General features: G+C 41.1%; 1 protein-coding gene across 5 annotated transcripts in view; it reads left to right on the forward strand.

Annotated features, from left to right (window-relative positions):
* The window catches only part of LOC101468455 (multiple epidermal growth factor-like domains protein 11), a 267,137-nt gene that overhangs the window by 213,267 nt on the left and 39,894 nt on the right, over positions 1-13,976 (forward strand). For all 5 annotated transcript variants that reach the window (XR_013099674.1, XM_076887043.1, XM_004568657.5 and 2 more), the window contains exons 12-14: positions 7,173-7,293; positions 9,128-9,291; positions 9,407-9,509. Coding sequence is in view for 4 of the 5 variants with exons in the window: in XM_076887043.1 (XP_076743158.1) it covers positions 7,173-7,293; positions 9,128-9,291; positions 9,407-9,509 (388 nt within the window). In the remaining variant the exon portion in view is untranslated. The remainder of the gene's footprint in view (positions 1-7,172; positions 7,294-9,127; positions 9,292-9,406; positions 9,510-13,976) is intronic.

Genomic DNA, 13,976 nt, shown 5'->3' on the forward strand with positions numbered 1-13,976 from the left:
TTCATGGGCAGTTATTTGGCGCCTTGGTTTTTCCACACGCTTCTTGCGACCCTGTTGACTATTTTGAATGAAACGCTTGATTGTTCGATGATCACGCTTCAGAAGCTTTGCAATTTTGAGACTGCTGCATCCCTCTGCAAGATCTCTCACTATTTTTGACTTTTCTGAGCCTGTCAAGTCCTTCTTTTGACCCATTTTGCCAAAGGAAAGGACGTTGCCTAATAATTATGCACACCTGATATAGGGTGTTGATGTCATTAGACCACACCCCTTCTCATTACAGAGATGCACATCACCTAATATGCTTAATTGGTAGTAGGCTTTTGAGCCTATACAGCTTGGAGTAAGACAACATGCATGAAGAGGATGATGTGGACAAAATACTCATTTGCCTAATAATTCTGCACTCCCTGTAAAGTCCCCAGCCCCCCAGGTTACTGAATAATTAATGTGTTACAATAACACACTTAACATATTCAGAGTTTAAAACCTTTGCACCTTTGCTGGATTTAGATCCAGAGGGAGTTATTAATCAGTTTCAGGTGCTTTGGTGTTAATGAAGTTAACAGCAGGCGCACTAGAGGGGCAAAATGACACATTTTTCCCATCCTCTTATTTTCTGACAGTTTTTTCACTACTTCTGTATTTGGCTTGGGTCATTGTCACTAGTGGTATTATGAGGTGATACCTAGTGACACCTTGCTGTCTCTCCAGGCACAGTCTCAGGAGAAGGATACAGGATATTAGTCTAGGAGACCTGAACACAAAAGTAGAACGTCCTTGTGTTACGTACAGCTCAAAATTTCCTCCATACAAGAACGTAGTAAGCTCCAATACTGACCAGTAAGAAATCTACACACTCACACTGCAATGGTGTACACAATGTTCATTTTTTTCCCCTCCAAGTCAGACTACTGGCTGAGGACACAACTCCGGTCTGGAATCCAAGGCCCAAAGCTGCCGTGGTCAGGATTGTTAGCCTTATCAGGCCTGGTGTTGTTCGAGGGTGGGTCTTTACACCAGATCCTGGGGCTTCCACTCTGGAGCTCACACTTCTCTAAATCTTGACCAGTTTCCTTTCCTTGGGCACAGATAGTGTCCAGTCCAGTGTTTTTATCCCAGCAAATCCACATGAATCCTAATTCAAACGAGTCCTCCCTCCAGCATCATCAGATTATTTTAAAAGCAAAACCAGGCCAAGTTAAAAATCCTTTCCTTTAAAATGTTTCATCCTGGAGTCTCCAAGGTCAGCTGGCTTCCCTGCTCCAGCAGTGTCCTACTAAAAAACAACAACCTGCCCTCTCCCCTTTATAGAGAAGGCCTAAAATCCTTCCCAATCAACTGCTCCCTGTACTCAACTCCAGATAGCTGGCTGTTGGACTAGAGTAGAATCTCCACTCCCACATGGGTGTGGCCCACACAAGACACAAAAACACCAAAGCATGCAATTAGTAAAAAAATGAAAAGTAATGCCAACCAAAATGTTTAGTGGAGGATTCTCTCAACTATTTTCCACAATGCTACACTCTGCAACACTTAATCTATGAGGAGGACCAATATCTGCTCTTTTGTGCAAGGAGGAACAGGATGAGCACGACCAGAACCCGACAAATGACCTCTCGTAGGTGTGGTCAGGCTCACCCTGATCACATATGAGAGAAGTGAAAGGGTCAGCAGAACCCTTTAACATCATCGGGTTCCTCCTGCTGCACAACAATCCCAGGCTTCATGTGGCAATGATATGAGAGGATGAAGAAATTGATACTACTGACTGACCCCCATACTCACCTGACTTAAATCCAATAGAAGACCTGATGTTGTTGGGTGAACAGAAACATAGGGGATTCTCCTCAACACCACATGTTGTTCCAACATTGTCAGGCATCATTACAAGTATCTGTGTGCCATACAAACTAAAACACACCAATTTGGAGTTGCTGCAATTAAATGTTTCACTTTAATTTTCAGGGTGTCTGTGAATTTAGGTTCATGATTTTAATATCAAACAGTGCCTCATACTTTTGTTGCTAACACATTACTCAGTCCATATCTGTATAGATATCCAGCACAATTTTCCCCTATTGAGATCTGATGCGTTTTCCAAGTGTTCCTGTAATTGTTAGTAGTGTAGAGGCAATCACAGTCGTTGATGATCTGCTAACCAAGTACAGAAGCAGCAGTTTGATACTCAGTCTCTCCATTCCTATAGTGACAGTGATGGTATTTGTTTATTTTAGGGGACTACGTAGAGTTGTTAAATTTCTTTGCTTTCCTCCAAGGCTGCACAGCTAGTGTTTGGGTTATGAAGTAAAAAACACATTATTTTTGTTTTGTTATCTTTGATTTAAAAACTGAAAATAACTGGCTTTTAGAACAAAAATTTAAATCAAAGTTGCCAAGCAAATGATCATTAATCCACCAATCTGTACATAATTATTATACAAGAGGTGACTTTGCAGTCCTGGGAAATTCAGTTGATTTTCCTTACTGAACACATTGATGTTCAATTTTATTTATTTTTCAAGTGTTTCAAATTTAATAAGAGCTCTTTGTCCTCCTGTCTTTTGGATAGCTTTGTGAATATTAGATTAATAGCAATTTAAAGGCAGCAGGTTTGAAGCATACAATTTTAATTGGCAAATTTTATATGTTGGAGGTCCCAATCAATGTGTCATGGTGCCTGAGATTTCAGATGTGTGAAGCTTGCTCTCCCAGCATGCTATCAGCACAGGATAAGGTTAGATATCCTGCTAATGCCAAGCTGTCTGTCTCGCCACTACGACATGTCCTTTATTGATTAGTCTGCAGTCTAGCTACTCTCTCATGTGTTCATCAGTAAATGTTACATACAAAGCATTTATGCTTATGTGAATCAGTAGATGAGGCAAGTTGAGAGTCAGGAGTCTTTGTTATCTTTGTCTTTGTTGTCTAGCTAAGCGTAAACAGCAGTAAATACTCAATATTCAATGTTGTTGTGCAGCACGCAGGACAGACAGCGCACAATGTGCTTTGAAGTAGCAGCCAAGAAAGGTGTTATTTAAGTCCATGAACAGTGAACACCTGTGTGGATCAGCGCGCTTGTATTCAAATGGTTTCCACATGTAATGGTCTGCTAGAGGATGTAGAGAGCCATAGCCCCGTCCCCCAGGGCATGAAGCAGGCATGGAGGAGATCCAGGCCCCAGACATCCAGAGGTGTGCAGGGAGTCACCTGCAGGGAGTGTGGTGAGGGGAGATAGGCCTTGGAGGGCCTGGGAGTTCCCAGAGAGGTGGAGTCTAAGACCCGACCTGACATATAGACACAGACAAACAGGCACATACAGACACAAACATGCGTTCCCACCCTCATGCACACATATACAAACACTCAGCACTCACCCAACGTAGGGATTGACATAAATGGACATGTACACACAATCACACTCCCCAAACATACTCTATACCCCGGGTCCAGGTACCCTCGCCCCCAGAGGGGGAAACAGAACCCACACCCAAGAGATGTTACCCTTCCCCCCGGGGTGGAGGCAAGCAGACCGTCCCAGGCTCCGCAGCAGCAGGGAGGCCAATCGGACAGCCAACATCTCCTCCCAGCCCCCCCGCCCCGATGGCTAGCAGAGAACGGGGGTGTGTGAAGACCCCATACCTCCCTCCTCCCGCTCATGTGTAGTGTTGCTGCGTGTTGCTCTAAAGTGCATGGGAGAGAGGGGGAGAGCATGGTGCTGCTGCCAGAGAGCAGAGGAGTGAGATCTTAAGAGATCCAGCCTACGGCTCTTCAATGGGGTGTCACAGGGTCCCCAGGAAAAAAAATGTAAATGTAAAATAATAAAATAAATATTCTTCTGTAGCAATAACAAAGTGTAACATAAATTATTCTGTAGCAATTACACAAGAATATCCAGTAATGTCCCTGCCTACAATTAAACACATTCACTTACTGAAAATCATCTTCTGTGGCAAACGGGTGCAAACCTTTGACCACAAACTGAGTCACTGCTCGGTGACATTCGTCTATCCTGCCTGAAAGGAGACGCTACCGGCAGACTGCAGCGAGAACTACCAGCATCTGAGCCAGCCAGACTCTGTCTGTCTCATCATGGTCACTAAATGCACAGTAATGGCAGGTTTGTAATAAGGTAGATAGCGCTAACATAATATGCACTGTTGTTGATTATTTACCTGCCGCATTAACGGGAGAGGACGTGCAAACGTTACCGCTGCTGCTGGGTTGAGATTCACGAGTCCGGAGCAGAATTAAAAACACGACATTCATTTAAGGTCATCGCATGTTTTGTGAGCAAATGCTTTTGCATATTCGTAGTGTTTCCTCCCTTAGATGAAATATCCACTATTCAAGTATTGCAAGTTGCCCTGTTGTCATCCGTTCTCGTAAAGTATAACCAAATTTTTGAGCGTTTGAGCCACTTAGGCGCCGTGTTTCCTGCCAGGTAAATGACGCTCCGCAACGTGGTGACGTCATTCGGGGCGACTGGAATCGACAGTGGGAACCGGTTCTCAACAAGAACCGGGTTTCGATACTGTGGCGTGAATAAGGCACGGCGGGACCATGGAGCAACGTTCAGAGCCATCTTTATTTAATTCACGTCACACCACAACACACCCAAACCCCTGGGCGTGATTAAGGATGCCGTGCAGGTGCGTCCGCCCTCCCTGCACGGCACCGCAGACCACGCCCCACCACAGATACCCATCCCTACTTGTGACTCATTTAAGCCTGAATATTGATTCATATGGAATGCCAGGGGAAGCTCATGTCAGTGAGTATGTCATTGCCTCAGAACTTTAAACCGATGCCAAACCTTTTCTATTCTGACTCTTTATCCAAAATGTTTCAAGGCTCACACATTGCAGCCACAATGATACAGCTATTTTAAAATAAGAGAGCAGAACTTGACACGGACTGTTGGAGGGAACTGGGAGTGGTCTTTGATTTTAATTTATAATTAGAAGGTTTCAGATTTTTCTGAAAAGGTTGCCTCTAGACAGCTGCATACACATACAGAACTCTCCAACATTAAAAATATTTATACATGTACATTAACATGTAACACATAACACACATATACAGTTGGGTCCATAAATATTTGGACAGAGATTTTGGTTCTGTACATCACCACAATGATTTTCCCCCCTGTCCTCTTCAGTTCTTTAGCAATCAGAGTTATTGTCTGAAGGCCAAGAAAGATGGATTTATTTTACTAAGTAGATCATTATGGCTTTGCCATATTGGTCCACTTGATTGACCTTTGTTATTATTATTTATTTATTCAATTTATTTTATTTTAAGTCACAAATAGGACAGACATGCCTGGGGGCAGAGAAAGAAAGAAAGACAGACAGACAGACAGACAGACAGACAGACAGACAGACAGACAGACAGAGGGGAAGAGGGACAGTGAGAGAAGACACTAAAAAACAAATCTGCTGTTTACCTGTTGATACAAAAAAAGAAAACAAGTAAAAGGAGAGCAACACAATAAAAACAGCACTGCAGCAATAACCTAGATAAGTGTAACTAACAGTAAATACTAAATATTGAATTTTATTTTGCAGCACACAAGACTGACAGCGCAGAATGTGCTTTGAGGTGGGAGGCAAGAAAGCCTGTGAGCACCTGTGTGCGTGAGCGCACTTGTATTCAAAAGGATTCTCCTTGTAATGTGCCTGCATGAAGCAGGCATGGAGGAGACATCTGGTGGCCCCCAGGAGCGTGAGAGCCCAAGGAGGACCATCGGAGGGGCAGCCACGCCACCCTCCTGGAAAGAGCTGAGGAGAGCCCCAGACAGGGGGTTCAATTTTAAATGAAACAATTCTGATGCAGTTGAAGTGCAGACTAGACTCAGTTTTAATTCAGTGAGTTGAAAGAAAAGATTGCATAAAAAGGAAGGGATTTTTAAACAAAAATAATTGGTCAAATTAAATAACTGAGCATAAAATGTTTATTACTACATAATTGGTTGAAAAGCCTTTGCAGGCAATGACAACCGGAAGTCTTGAACTCATGGACATCACCAAATGCTGGGTTCCTCCTTTTCGTTTGGCCTTTTTACAGCTTTATTTGACAGGGTACAGTGAAGAGTGACAGGGAAGCGGAGGGCGAGAGATGGGGGAAGATATACAGCAAAAGGTTGGAATCGAATGTGGGCCGGCTGGTCTCAGCCATGCGGCATATGGTCACCTGCTCATCGCAGTGAGCTAAATCAACACCCAGGGTTTCCTCCTTTTTAATGCTCTCACAGGCCTTCAGTTGCTGGTTGTTTGTGGGTCTTTCTGTGCAAAGTTTAATCTTCAGCAAGTGAAATGCAGCTCAGTTGGGTTAAGATCAGGTTGTTTGCATCAATAAACTCCTGGGTTGCTTTGGCCGTATGTTGTGGCTTATTGTCCATCTGTATTATGAAACACTGCCTAATCAATCTGACTGCATTTAGCTGGATTTGAGCAGACAGTCACCTCAGAGTTCATTCAACACGAGTGTCCCAGTGTCACTGGCAGCCATGCATGCCCAAGCCGTCACACTGCCGACGCCGCGTTTTACCGATGATGTGGTGTGCTTTGGATCCTGAGCTGTTCCACACCTTCTTCATACTTTTGTCTTGCCATCATTCTTGTAGAGGTTGATCTTGGTTTCATCTGTCCAAAGAATGTTTGTCCAGATCTGTGCTGGCTTTTTTGGGTGGTTTTTTTAGCAAAGTCTAGCCAGTCTATTCTTGAGACTGATGAGTGGCTTGCACCTTGCAGTGAACACCCTGTATTTACTTTCATGCGGTCTTCTCTTTATGATAGACTTGGATATCGATACGTCTACCTCCTGGAGAGAGCTGTTCACTTGGTTGGCTGTTGTGAAGAGGTTTCTCTTTGCAATAGAAAGAATTCTGCGATCATCCTGGAAAGCTGTCTTCCTGTGGACGTCCAGGTCTTTTTGCATTGCTGAGTCCAACCCTAATATAGTAGCAACTTCTCCGATGGGTTTTTTCTGTCTTTGTGAGCTTAAGCATTGGTTGTTTCACCTTCACGGAGAGCTGATTTGACCACCTGTTGTCCATTCACAGCAAAATCTTCCAAATGCAAGCACTTCACCTCAAATCAACTCCAGGCCTTTTATCTTACCTTTACCATTATTTTTCAGTTCCTTCCTGTCTCTTTTTGTGTGACCAGGGTGACGACTGCTCTATCAGCTGTCTTGCAGGCCTGTACGGGATCAACTGCTCCTCATCGTGCTCCTGCCAAAACGAGATCTCCTGCTCACACATTGATGGTTCCTGCATCTGCAGAGAAGGTAGTGCTTTACAAGCACGTTCTTAAAGACAGAGTGTTGAAATTTCCTTCATTATTATGTTTTAGAATTGGACAAGAGGAACAACTATCAAAATTGTTTTTGTAAGGAGTCACAGTCTTCACTGTAACTTGTAGTGTTTCCCTGAATGTCTAACATTTTCAGCAGAGCCTCTGGTACTTCTTTCTAATCTAAAAATGTACATGTGGATGTTCCTGTGGAGAAGCTGCAGAGCATATCGTTGACGAGAGCTTGAAAAACTGCTATTTTAAGTACTACATATTCTGTTGACTATTGAAATTAATTAAATGTTGATGGTGTTGCATTTATTTGAATCTGAAGAAAACCAGGCCTATCTGAAGTGAGTGGGGAAGGGTGTATAACTTGAATTTCAGTGATCACCAGGAGATAAAAATGCTTGTTTTTATTTCAAGAGGTCAAGTGTGATAAAAACCTTTAAAAAAGTTAGGTTACATGGCCTTGACATAATGTTTCCAAACTCTTGCTTTATTCAAGTTGTGCTTCTAGTACACATACAAAAGTTTTTAGCTAATTCCACAAGATCACTAAACAAATTTGGGAATTTGCTGCTTTTTCTTTGTTATATTTCACAGTAACTCAGTGAAATTATTTGCAGCTTTTTTTGACAGATCTTTTCTACACTTTCGGACTTTTCTAAACGCTTAAAGAAAATTGAGAAAATTTCAAACTATTTGATATTAAAAAGTTCCAGCCTTGATCTCCTAGCCCTGTTTTTGTTTGATCCTGCATTTGAAAACCAGAAACCCCAAATTTTCTCCAATTTCACCATTCATTCAATTTCACATCTCTAAAAATGTGAAGACATCAACTGTAACAATCTCCAGTCCTTACCTGGTCTTTTTTTCTGCTTGCTTAATATCTCTCAATATCAGCATGTTTAAATATTTATACACCTCTGAACGGGGTTGGGACCACAGGTAATTAAAATAGAGAGACATCTGAAGAAGCAGAAAACAGGACCAGGGCCTGAGAGCTTTGGTTAGAACAAGAACGAACCCTGTGAAACCCGCGTACTCTCTCTCTTTAGTCACCCATGACTTAATTTACTTTGATGTACTTTAATATGCTCAGTGTTTTTAGTGGGAAAAGCCCAGGAAATGGTGAAGGATGGAAGGGAATGACAAATTAGAAACATTTCTTATTACTTACATTCAAGTTAAGCAAAGCCTTTAAAAAGATAAATACATTTTTAAAAGTCATTTAAACAATAATCCAAAATATTACTGAACTGAACAGTTGAATTATCAGGATATATGTTTAACATACGCTCCGATAATTCAATGTACAGCCCTTAGTAACGATGAACTCCTGTGTCCTGCAGCTTGGCTTATTTCTATGACTTTTGTCACTGCAGGAAAAACTCAAACAACAACCAGACAGACTTACTTGGAAGAGGAAATGAAGTTAAACAGAAAAACGATTACTCAAACTGTTTGTTGGAAACACTTATCAAAGATGGGGAAAGGGACTTTTTTTTTAGCTCCAAATAAACTACTTTTCATAATCTGTTTAAACTGTAAATATGTCTGTCTGTCGGCTCGTGCCTCTTGGACACTGTTGCAGCTATAAAATAGGTATTGACACGTATTTAGTCATTATAAAAAATACAGCAAAGATGGATAATGTAGAGAAAATAGGATCCACATTCTTATAAACTACAATTACACCAAGTTAGAAGAAAAGTCATAAAATAAATCAAAATCACAAGGTCAAACATACGGAAATATAAAACTTATAATACTTAATTGCAGAGTAAAGTTCCATTACAAACTAAAATGATCTGTCGTCTGAGCAGGTTGGCAGGGTGTCGACTGCTCCATCCCTTGCTCCAGTGGAACCTGGGGACTGAGCTGCAATCAGACGTGTCAGTGTGCCAATGGGGCAGCTTGCAACCCCGTCAGTGGAACCTGTGCTTGCTCCCCAGGCTGGACGGATGAATACTGTGACGTACCTTGTCCTGTGAGTGCTCATAGCATTCATTCATAGCATTCTACTTTGCTTCTTTAATGTTTCGTTAAGTTACTTAATAAAAGAAAAAATGTGTTTTCTCTGATGTTTGTCTTGGTGCTGTTAGGATGGATCGTACGGCTTGGATTGCAGAGAGAAATGTGACTGCGTTAACTCCGATGGCTGTGATCCAGTTACGGGTTTCTGCCGCTGTCTTGCAGGTTGGACGGGTGAGTTATGGAGCTGCAGTTTGAGCCAACATTTGAAAATGCTGTGAATCCAGTAACATTAGAAAGAACACCTATGATGTTCAGATTGATACCACAGAAAGTTCACATTTTAGTGGCCTTGACCTCAAAGTCAAGCATTTGGCAACTGTGATATAATTTGTGCATTTTTGGTTGCATATTGGTGGTACAGTAGAATATTTATTCATACCAGCACGCCTGCTTCAGTCTGTTGACAAAATGCCATTCAAAGCATTTTCCCAATTTTACATTCACTGAATATTCATAACAATAATAACCCTTCTACGCTATATTATTAAAAGTATTAAGTAACTTTAATGACAACCTTTTTCACTATAACAGCTTCCAGTCTTGTGGCAAAGTTTTCCTGTATTCATGGGAATTTTTGGCTATTCTATTAAACATTTGTGAGGTCAGACTAGACCCGGATGAAAAGTTCTGCCTTGCAGAAACCGCTCTAACACATCTCCACTGCTCTAGAGTCCAGTAGCTGGGTGCTTTACACCACTTGCATTGCATTTGGAGTGGTTCTTATATAGCACTTTTCTATTCTATAGAATTCTATTCTATAACGTATAGTTCACTGACCCAACATTGAATATACACATATCACAAAAAAATCACATTTGTCTTTTCCTTTACTTTTTTCAGCTAAAGAGTGAACAGAAGGATTGAAACATGATCTTTGAAAAAGTGGGACAAAGTGGGACAGGGCCTAATGTTGAGCACAGTAATGTAACATATATCTTGTGCTGAAACATTATGTAAATGGCAAACGGACTGGTTCTTATATAGCAAATAATATTGAGTAATCAGAGCCCATCTTTCCATACCGCCCATATCACCCCAATAGAGCACTCCGCTCTCAGATTGCTGTCTTTCTTCTGTTCTTTAGGATATTAAAAAGTAAATTGGGAGGCTTTCAGCTTTCAGATTCCTCTTCTGTGGAACCAGTTCCCAGCTTGGATTTGGGGGACTGACACCAGCTCTACTTTTCAGAGTAGACTTAAAACGTTCCTTTTGGACAAAGCTTATGTCAGCCTGGTTGTGCTGGAGGTTTCTGCCTGTTAAAAGGGAGTTTTTCCTTCCCAGTCTCACCAAAGTTGCTCAAAGGGGGTCGTCTGATTGTTGGGGTTTAGCTGTACTATTGTAGTCTTCACATAGAAGCATTAAGCACTTTGAGGTGACTGTTGTTGTGATTTGGTGCAATATGAATATGAACTATATGAAATTGTTACTTTACTCGAGCACTCAAAGTGCTTTATAAACCACGTGTGACACTTTCACAGGCAGGTGTCTGTGAAGCTACTCAGTCATCCAGGTCATCGTAGTCTAAGGAGCTTGCAAAGAAAAGCGTCTGGACTTCTTTAAGTTGCTTGAAGACGTTTCACCTCTCATCCGAGAAGCTTCTTCAGAAGCTTCTTCTTCATTTTGCAGCTTATTGTGTAAGACCTATGCCATACCCATGATACATTCCCCTGGCATTAGTGTTTCCATGGTAGCAATCAATGACACTTGCTGGCTGATGGCACTGAATAATTACATTTTTTGGTACATTTAATGGTGTTTAAGTCAACATAGTGACTTTGTACCACTGATGAATTTACCTGAAATCCGACCACTGTATTAGTTTTATTTAAGCTGTCGTGCGTCTCGTGTCTCTCTAAAACCAGCCCTTGGAAGATCAAATCGAAGGTGCACAACAAAGTAATAAATATACTGAGAGTGGGTTTAAAAATTATTTTAGATGTGCCTCTATAGTCACATGGTCTCAGAGAAGAACAACTTCGTTGAAAACTATCCAATGAAACTGATGAATCTTCATCAAAAACACTCCAGAAGAGCTTAAAAAATGCACTTTAGTTTGACCTTTGGCCTCTTCAGGGGACATGGGATCATGGGCCATATCTAGACCCTCTGAAATGAGGGCAGCTGGAGCAGTTATGGAAAATACCTCAACACACATTCAGTAGAGGAGAATAAAATAAAACATGGATGGGGAATAGAAGACAGAGGAGAAGGGTGCAGACAACAATAAGGTATGAATTCAGACTACAAATCGATATGACAAACACACAGCAGATTCAAACCTATAATTCTAAAACTAGGGACGTTCAAGCTTGGATGAGTTTGAGCTGTTTTCAATAATTCAACTTTACAAATGTTCCCACGGATAAGGCACCTTTCAAGAGAGCCTTTTTACACAAACATTCTCCTCAGCAGTGATATTACACTTCACCGTGCCCTTGTTTACTTTATTAATTGTCATGTTCGAGTTGTACCTCTCCTTGTTTCATCCACTAATTGTCAATTAGTAAACTTGTGGTGAGAGAGGATCAATATGAGAGGTGATGAATATGGAGAGGACATTTTAATTCACTGCCAGAGGGAAAACTGATAATGAATTGACATTGAGGGAAACTTCAACATATTGATGAATAGATAGATCAAAGTTTAGAGTTAACGACTACATGAAGTTTGAAGAAACAAAGAAACACCAGATATCTGTGTTAGACTGAAATTAGTAAGCCTGTGTAATTACAGTTCAGGTAATAACTATGAATGACAATTAGACTTGTGAGAGTCTGTGAAGCTGAAAGATAATACAGTGCATATCAATTAAAGACCCCAAAGATTCTCCTGTGATTATTTACACTCTGACTCAGTGAGATCAAATTTAAAAAGTCTGCAGAGAGTAAAGTGTAAACCGAACAACTTTCTGGGGAAAACGTGGTCTTGTTAGGAGAGATGGTACCCATCCCCCTTTAGATGGAGCAGTCTGACCAAATTTATCCAGAGTTGGGACCAGGAAGCAGAGTCTTATACACCATCTCTGCAGCGTCCTTCCTCCTGTTATGATCCAGAGCTGCATCCCTGCAGAAACTATGTCTGTTCACAAAAAAACAATTCCAAATGAAATTAAATAACAATATAGCATCCTCAACTGCACCAAAGATAAAGCACTTAAATGTGGATCAGTACACATAAGGTCCCTGTTAGTAAAGGATTTAATAACTGATCAACACATCAGTTTATTCTGACTGAAGGAAACCTGGTTACAGCGGGATGAATACGTCAGTTTAAAGGAATCAACACACCCGAGTCGTCCTGTCAGAATTCTCAAGACAGGACGGACGAGCAGCAGCAGCAATCTTCAACTTATGAAGCACAGCATGTCTTTTGTCCTGTCTCCTTCCCCGTCAACCCCAACCAGTCACGGCAGATGGCCGCCCCTCCCTGAGACTGGTTCTGCTGGTTTTTTCCTGTTAAAAGGGAGTTTTTCCTTCCCACTGTCAAGTGCGTACTCATAGGAGGTCGTGTGATTGTTGGGGTTTTTCTGTATTACTGTCTCTACATAACAATATTGTGATTTGGTGCTATATAAATAAAATAAAATTGAACTGAACTGGAACTGATTGAATTAACCATCGATGGACAACAGATAACTGAAAAAGCAGTTTATTGTTATCTGTTGTCCAGCTGGCACTTGGAGTTTTGATTTGATTTTTGTGACTGATTTAGTGTTCGGAAAAAATAATTCTAATGGGTGATTTTAAGATAACATACGATAAGATTAATTATTATTGTAGGCTCAAGCACTGGAAAATTTGGTATATATAAACATAAGCAGTCATACTATAAAAATGAAAGATTGAAGAAAATATCCTTTATTTTATTTGTCCATTCCACTACATATGAATGCATTGTTGAAGGATAGAGGTACATAGATATAATTATAAACAGGACATGTTTGAAGCAGACACCAGCTCACCATTGAAGCTGAGTCCGCGCTCAAAGGTGCTGTTAATCTGGGCCAATCAGGAACCTGACAGCTAGCACCTGCAGTACCAGCTCAAAATCAAGAGTCAATAACAGAATAAGCTGTTGGGCATTGGCTGAGAAGATTCGGTGGCAGTTTTTTCAGGGGTGCAATTCACATACACAACTCTACTATTTAAAGAGATCTTAGGGATGTAAAGGGAAATAAACTGACTTTCCAGCAGCACTCTACGATCTATTGAAAAGAAGGATTGTTACAACAAAGAAATAATCGACCAAACAAACATTTCTTTACTTTTTAAGTTAAGTTTAGATGTTAGAATGTTATTAATTGCATCATAATGTCTGAAAGAAATGTTAAATGTCAAAGAAAGTTTCTAATGAGCTGCAGGCTGAAGTGAGACGTGTACTGTATTTACACATACTCTCTGTTTCTATTCCGTCAGACTGTCCCCTGTGAGCCGTACGGGCTCTGAACTATTGTGCAGACCAGTTTTTGTGCAGACAGACTGCTGCCCCTCAGGACACACGCACACACACATGCAAGACTGATGAAAGACGGAGACACTTTACCAAAGAATTAGACAGGGAAAAGTCTTGGGTAGTATTTGTGAGATTTTATGTGTTTATTCATATAAACTGACATTTATTCATACATGTGCACACACA

This window comes from Maylandia zebra, linkage group LG1 (assembly GCF_041146795.1).
Source record: "Maylandia zebra isolate NMK-2024a linkage group LG1, Mzebra_GT3a, whole genome shotgun sequence".
Lineage (NCBI taxonomy): Eukaryota > Metazoa > Chordata > Actinopteri > Cichliformes > Cichlidae > Maylandia > Maylandia zebra.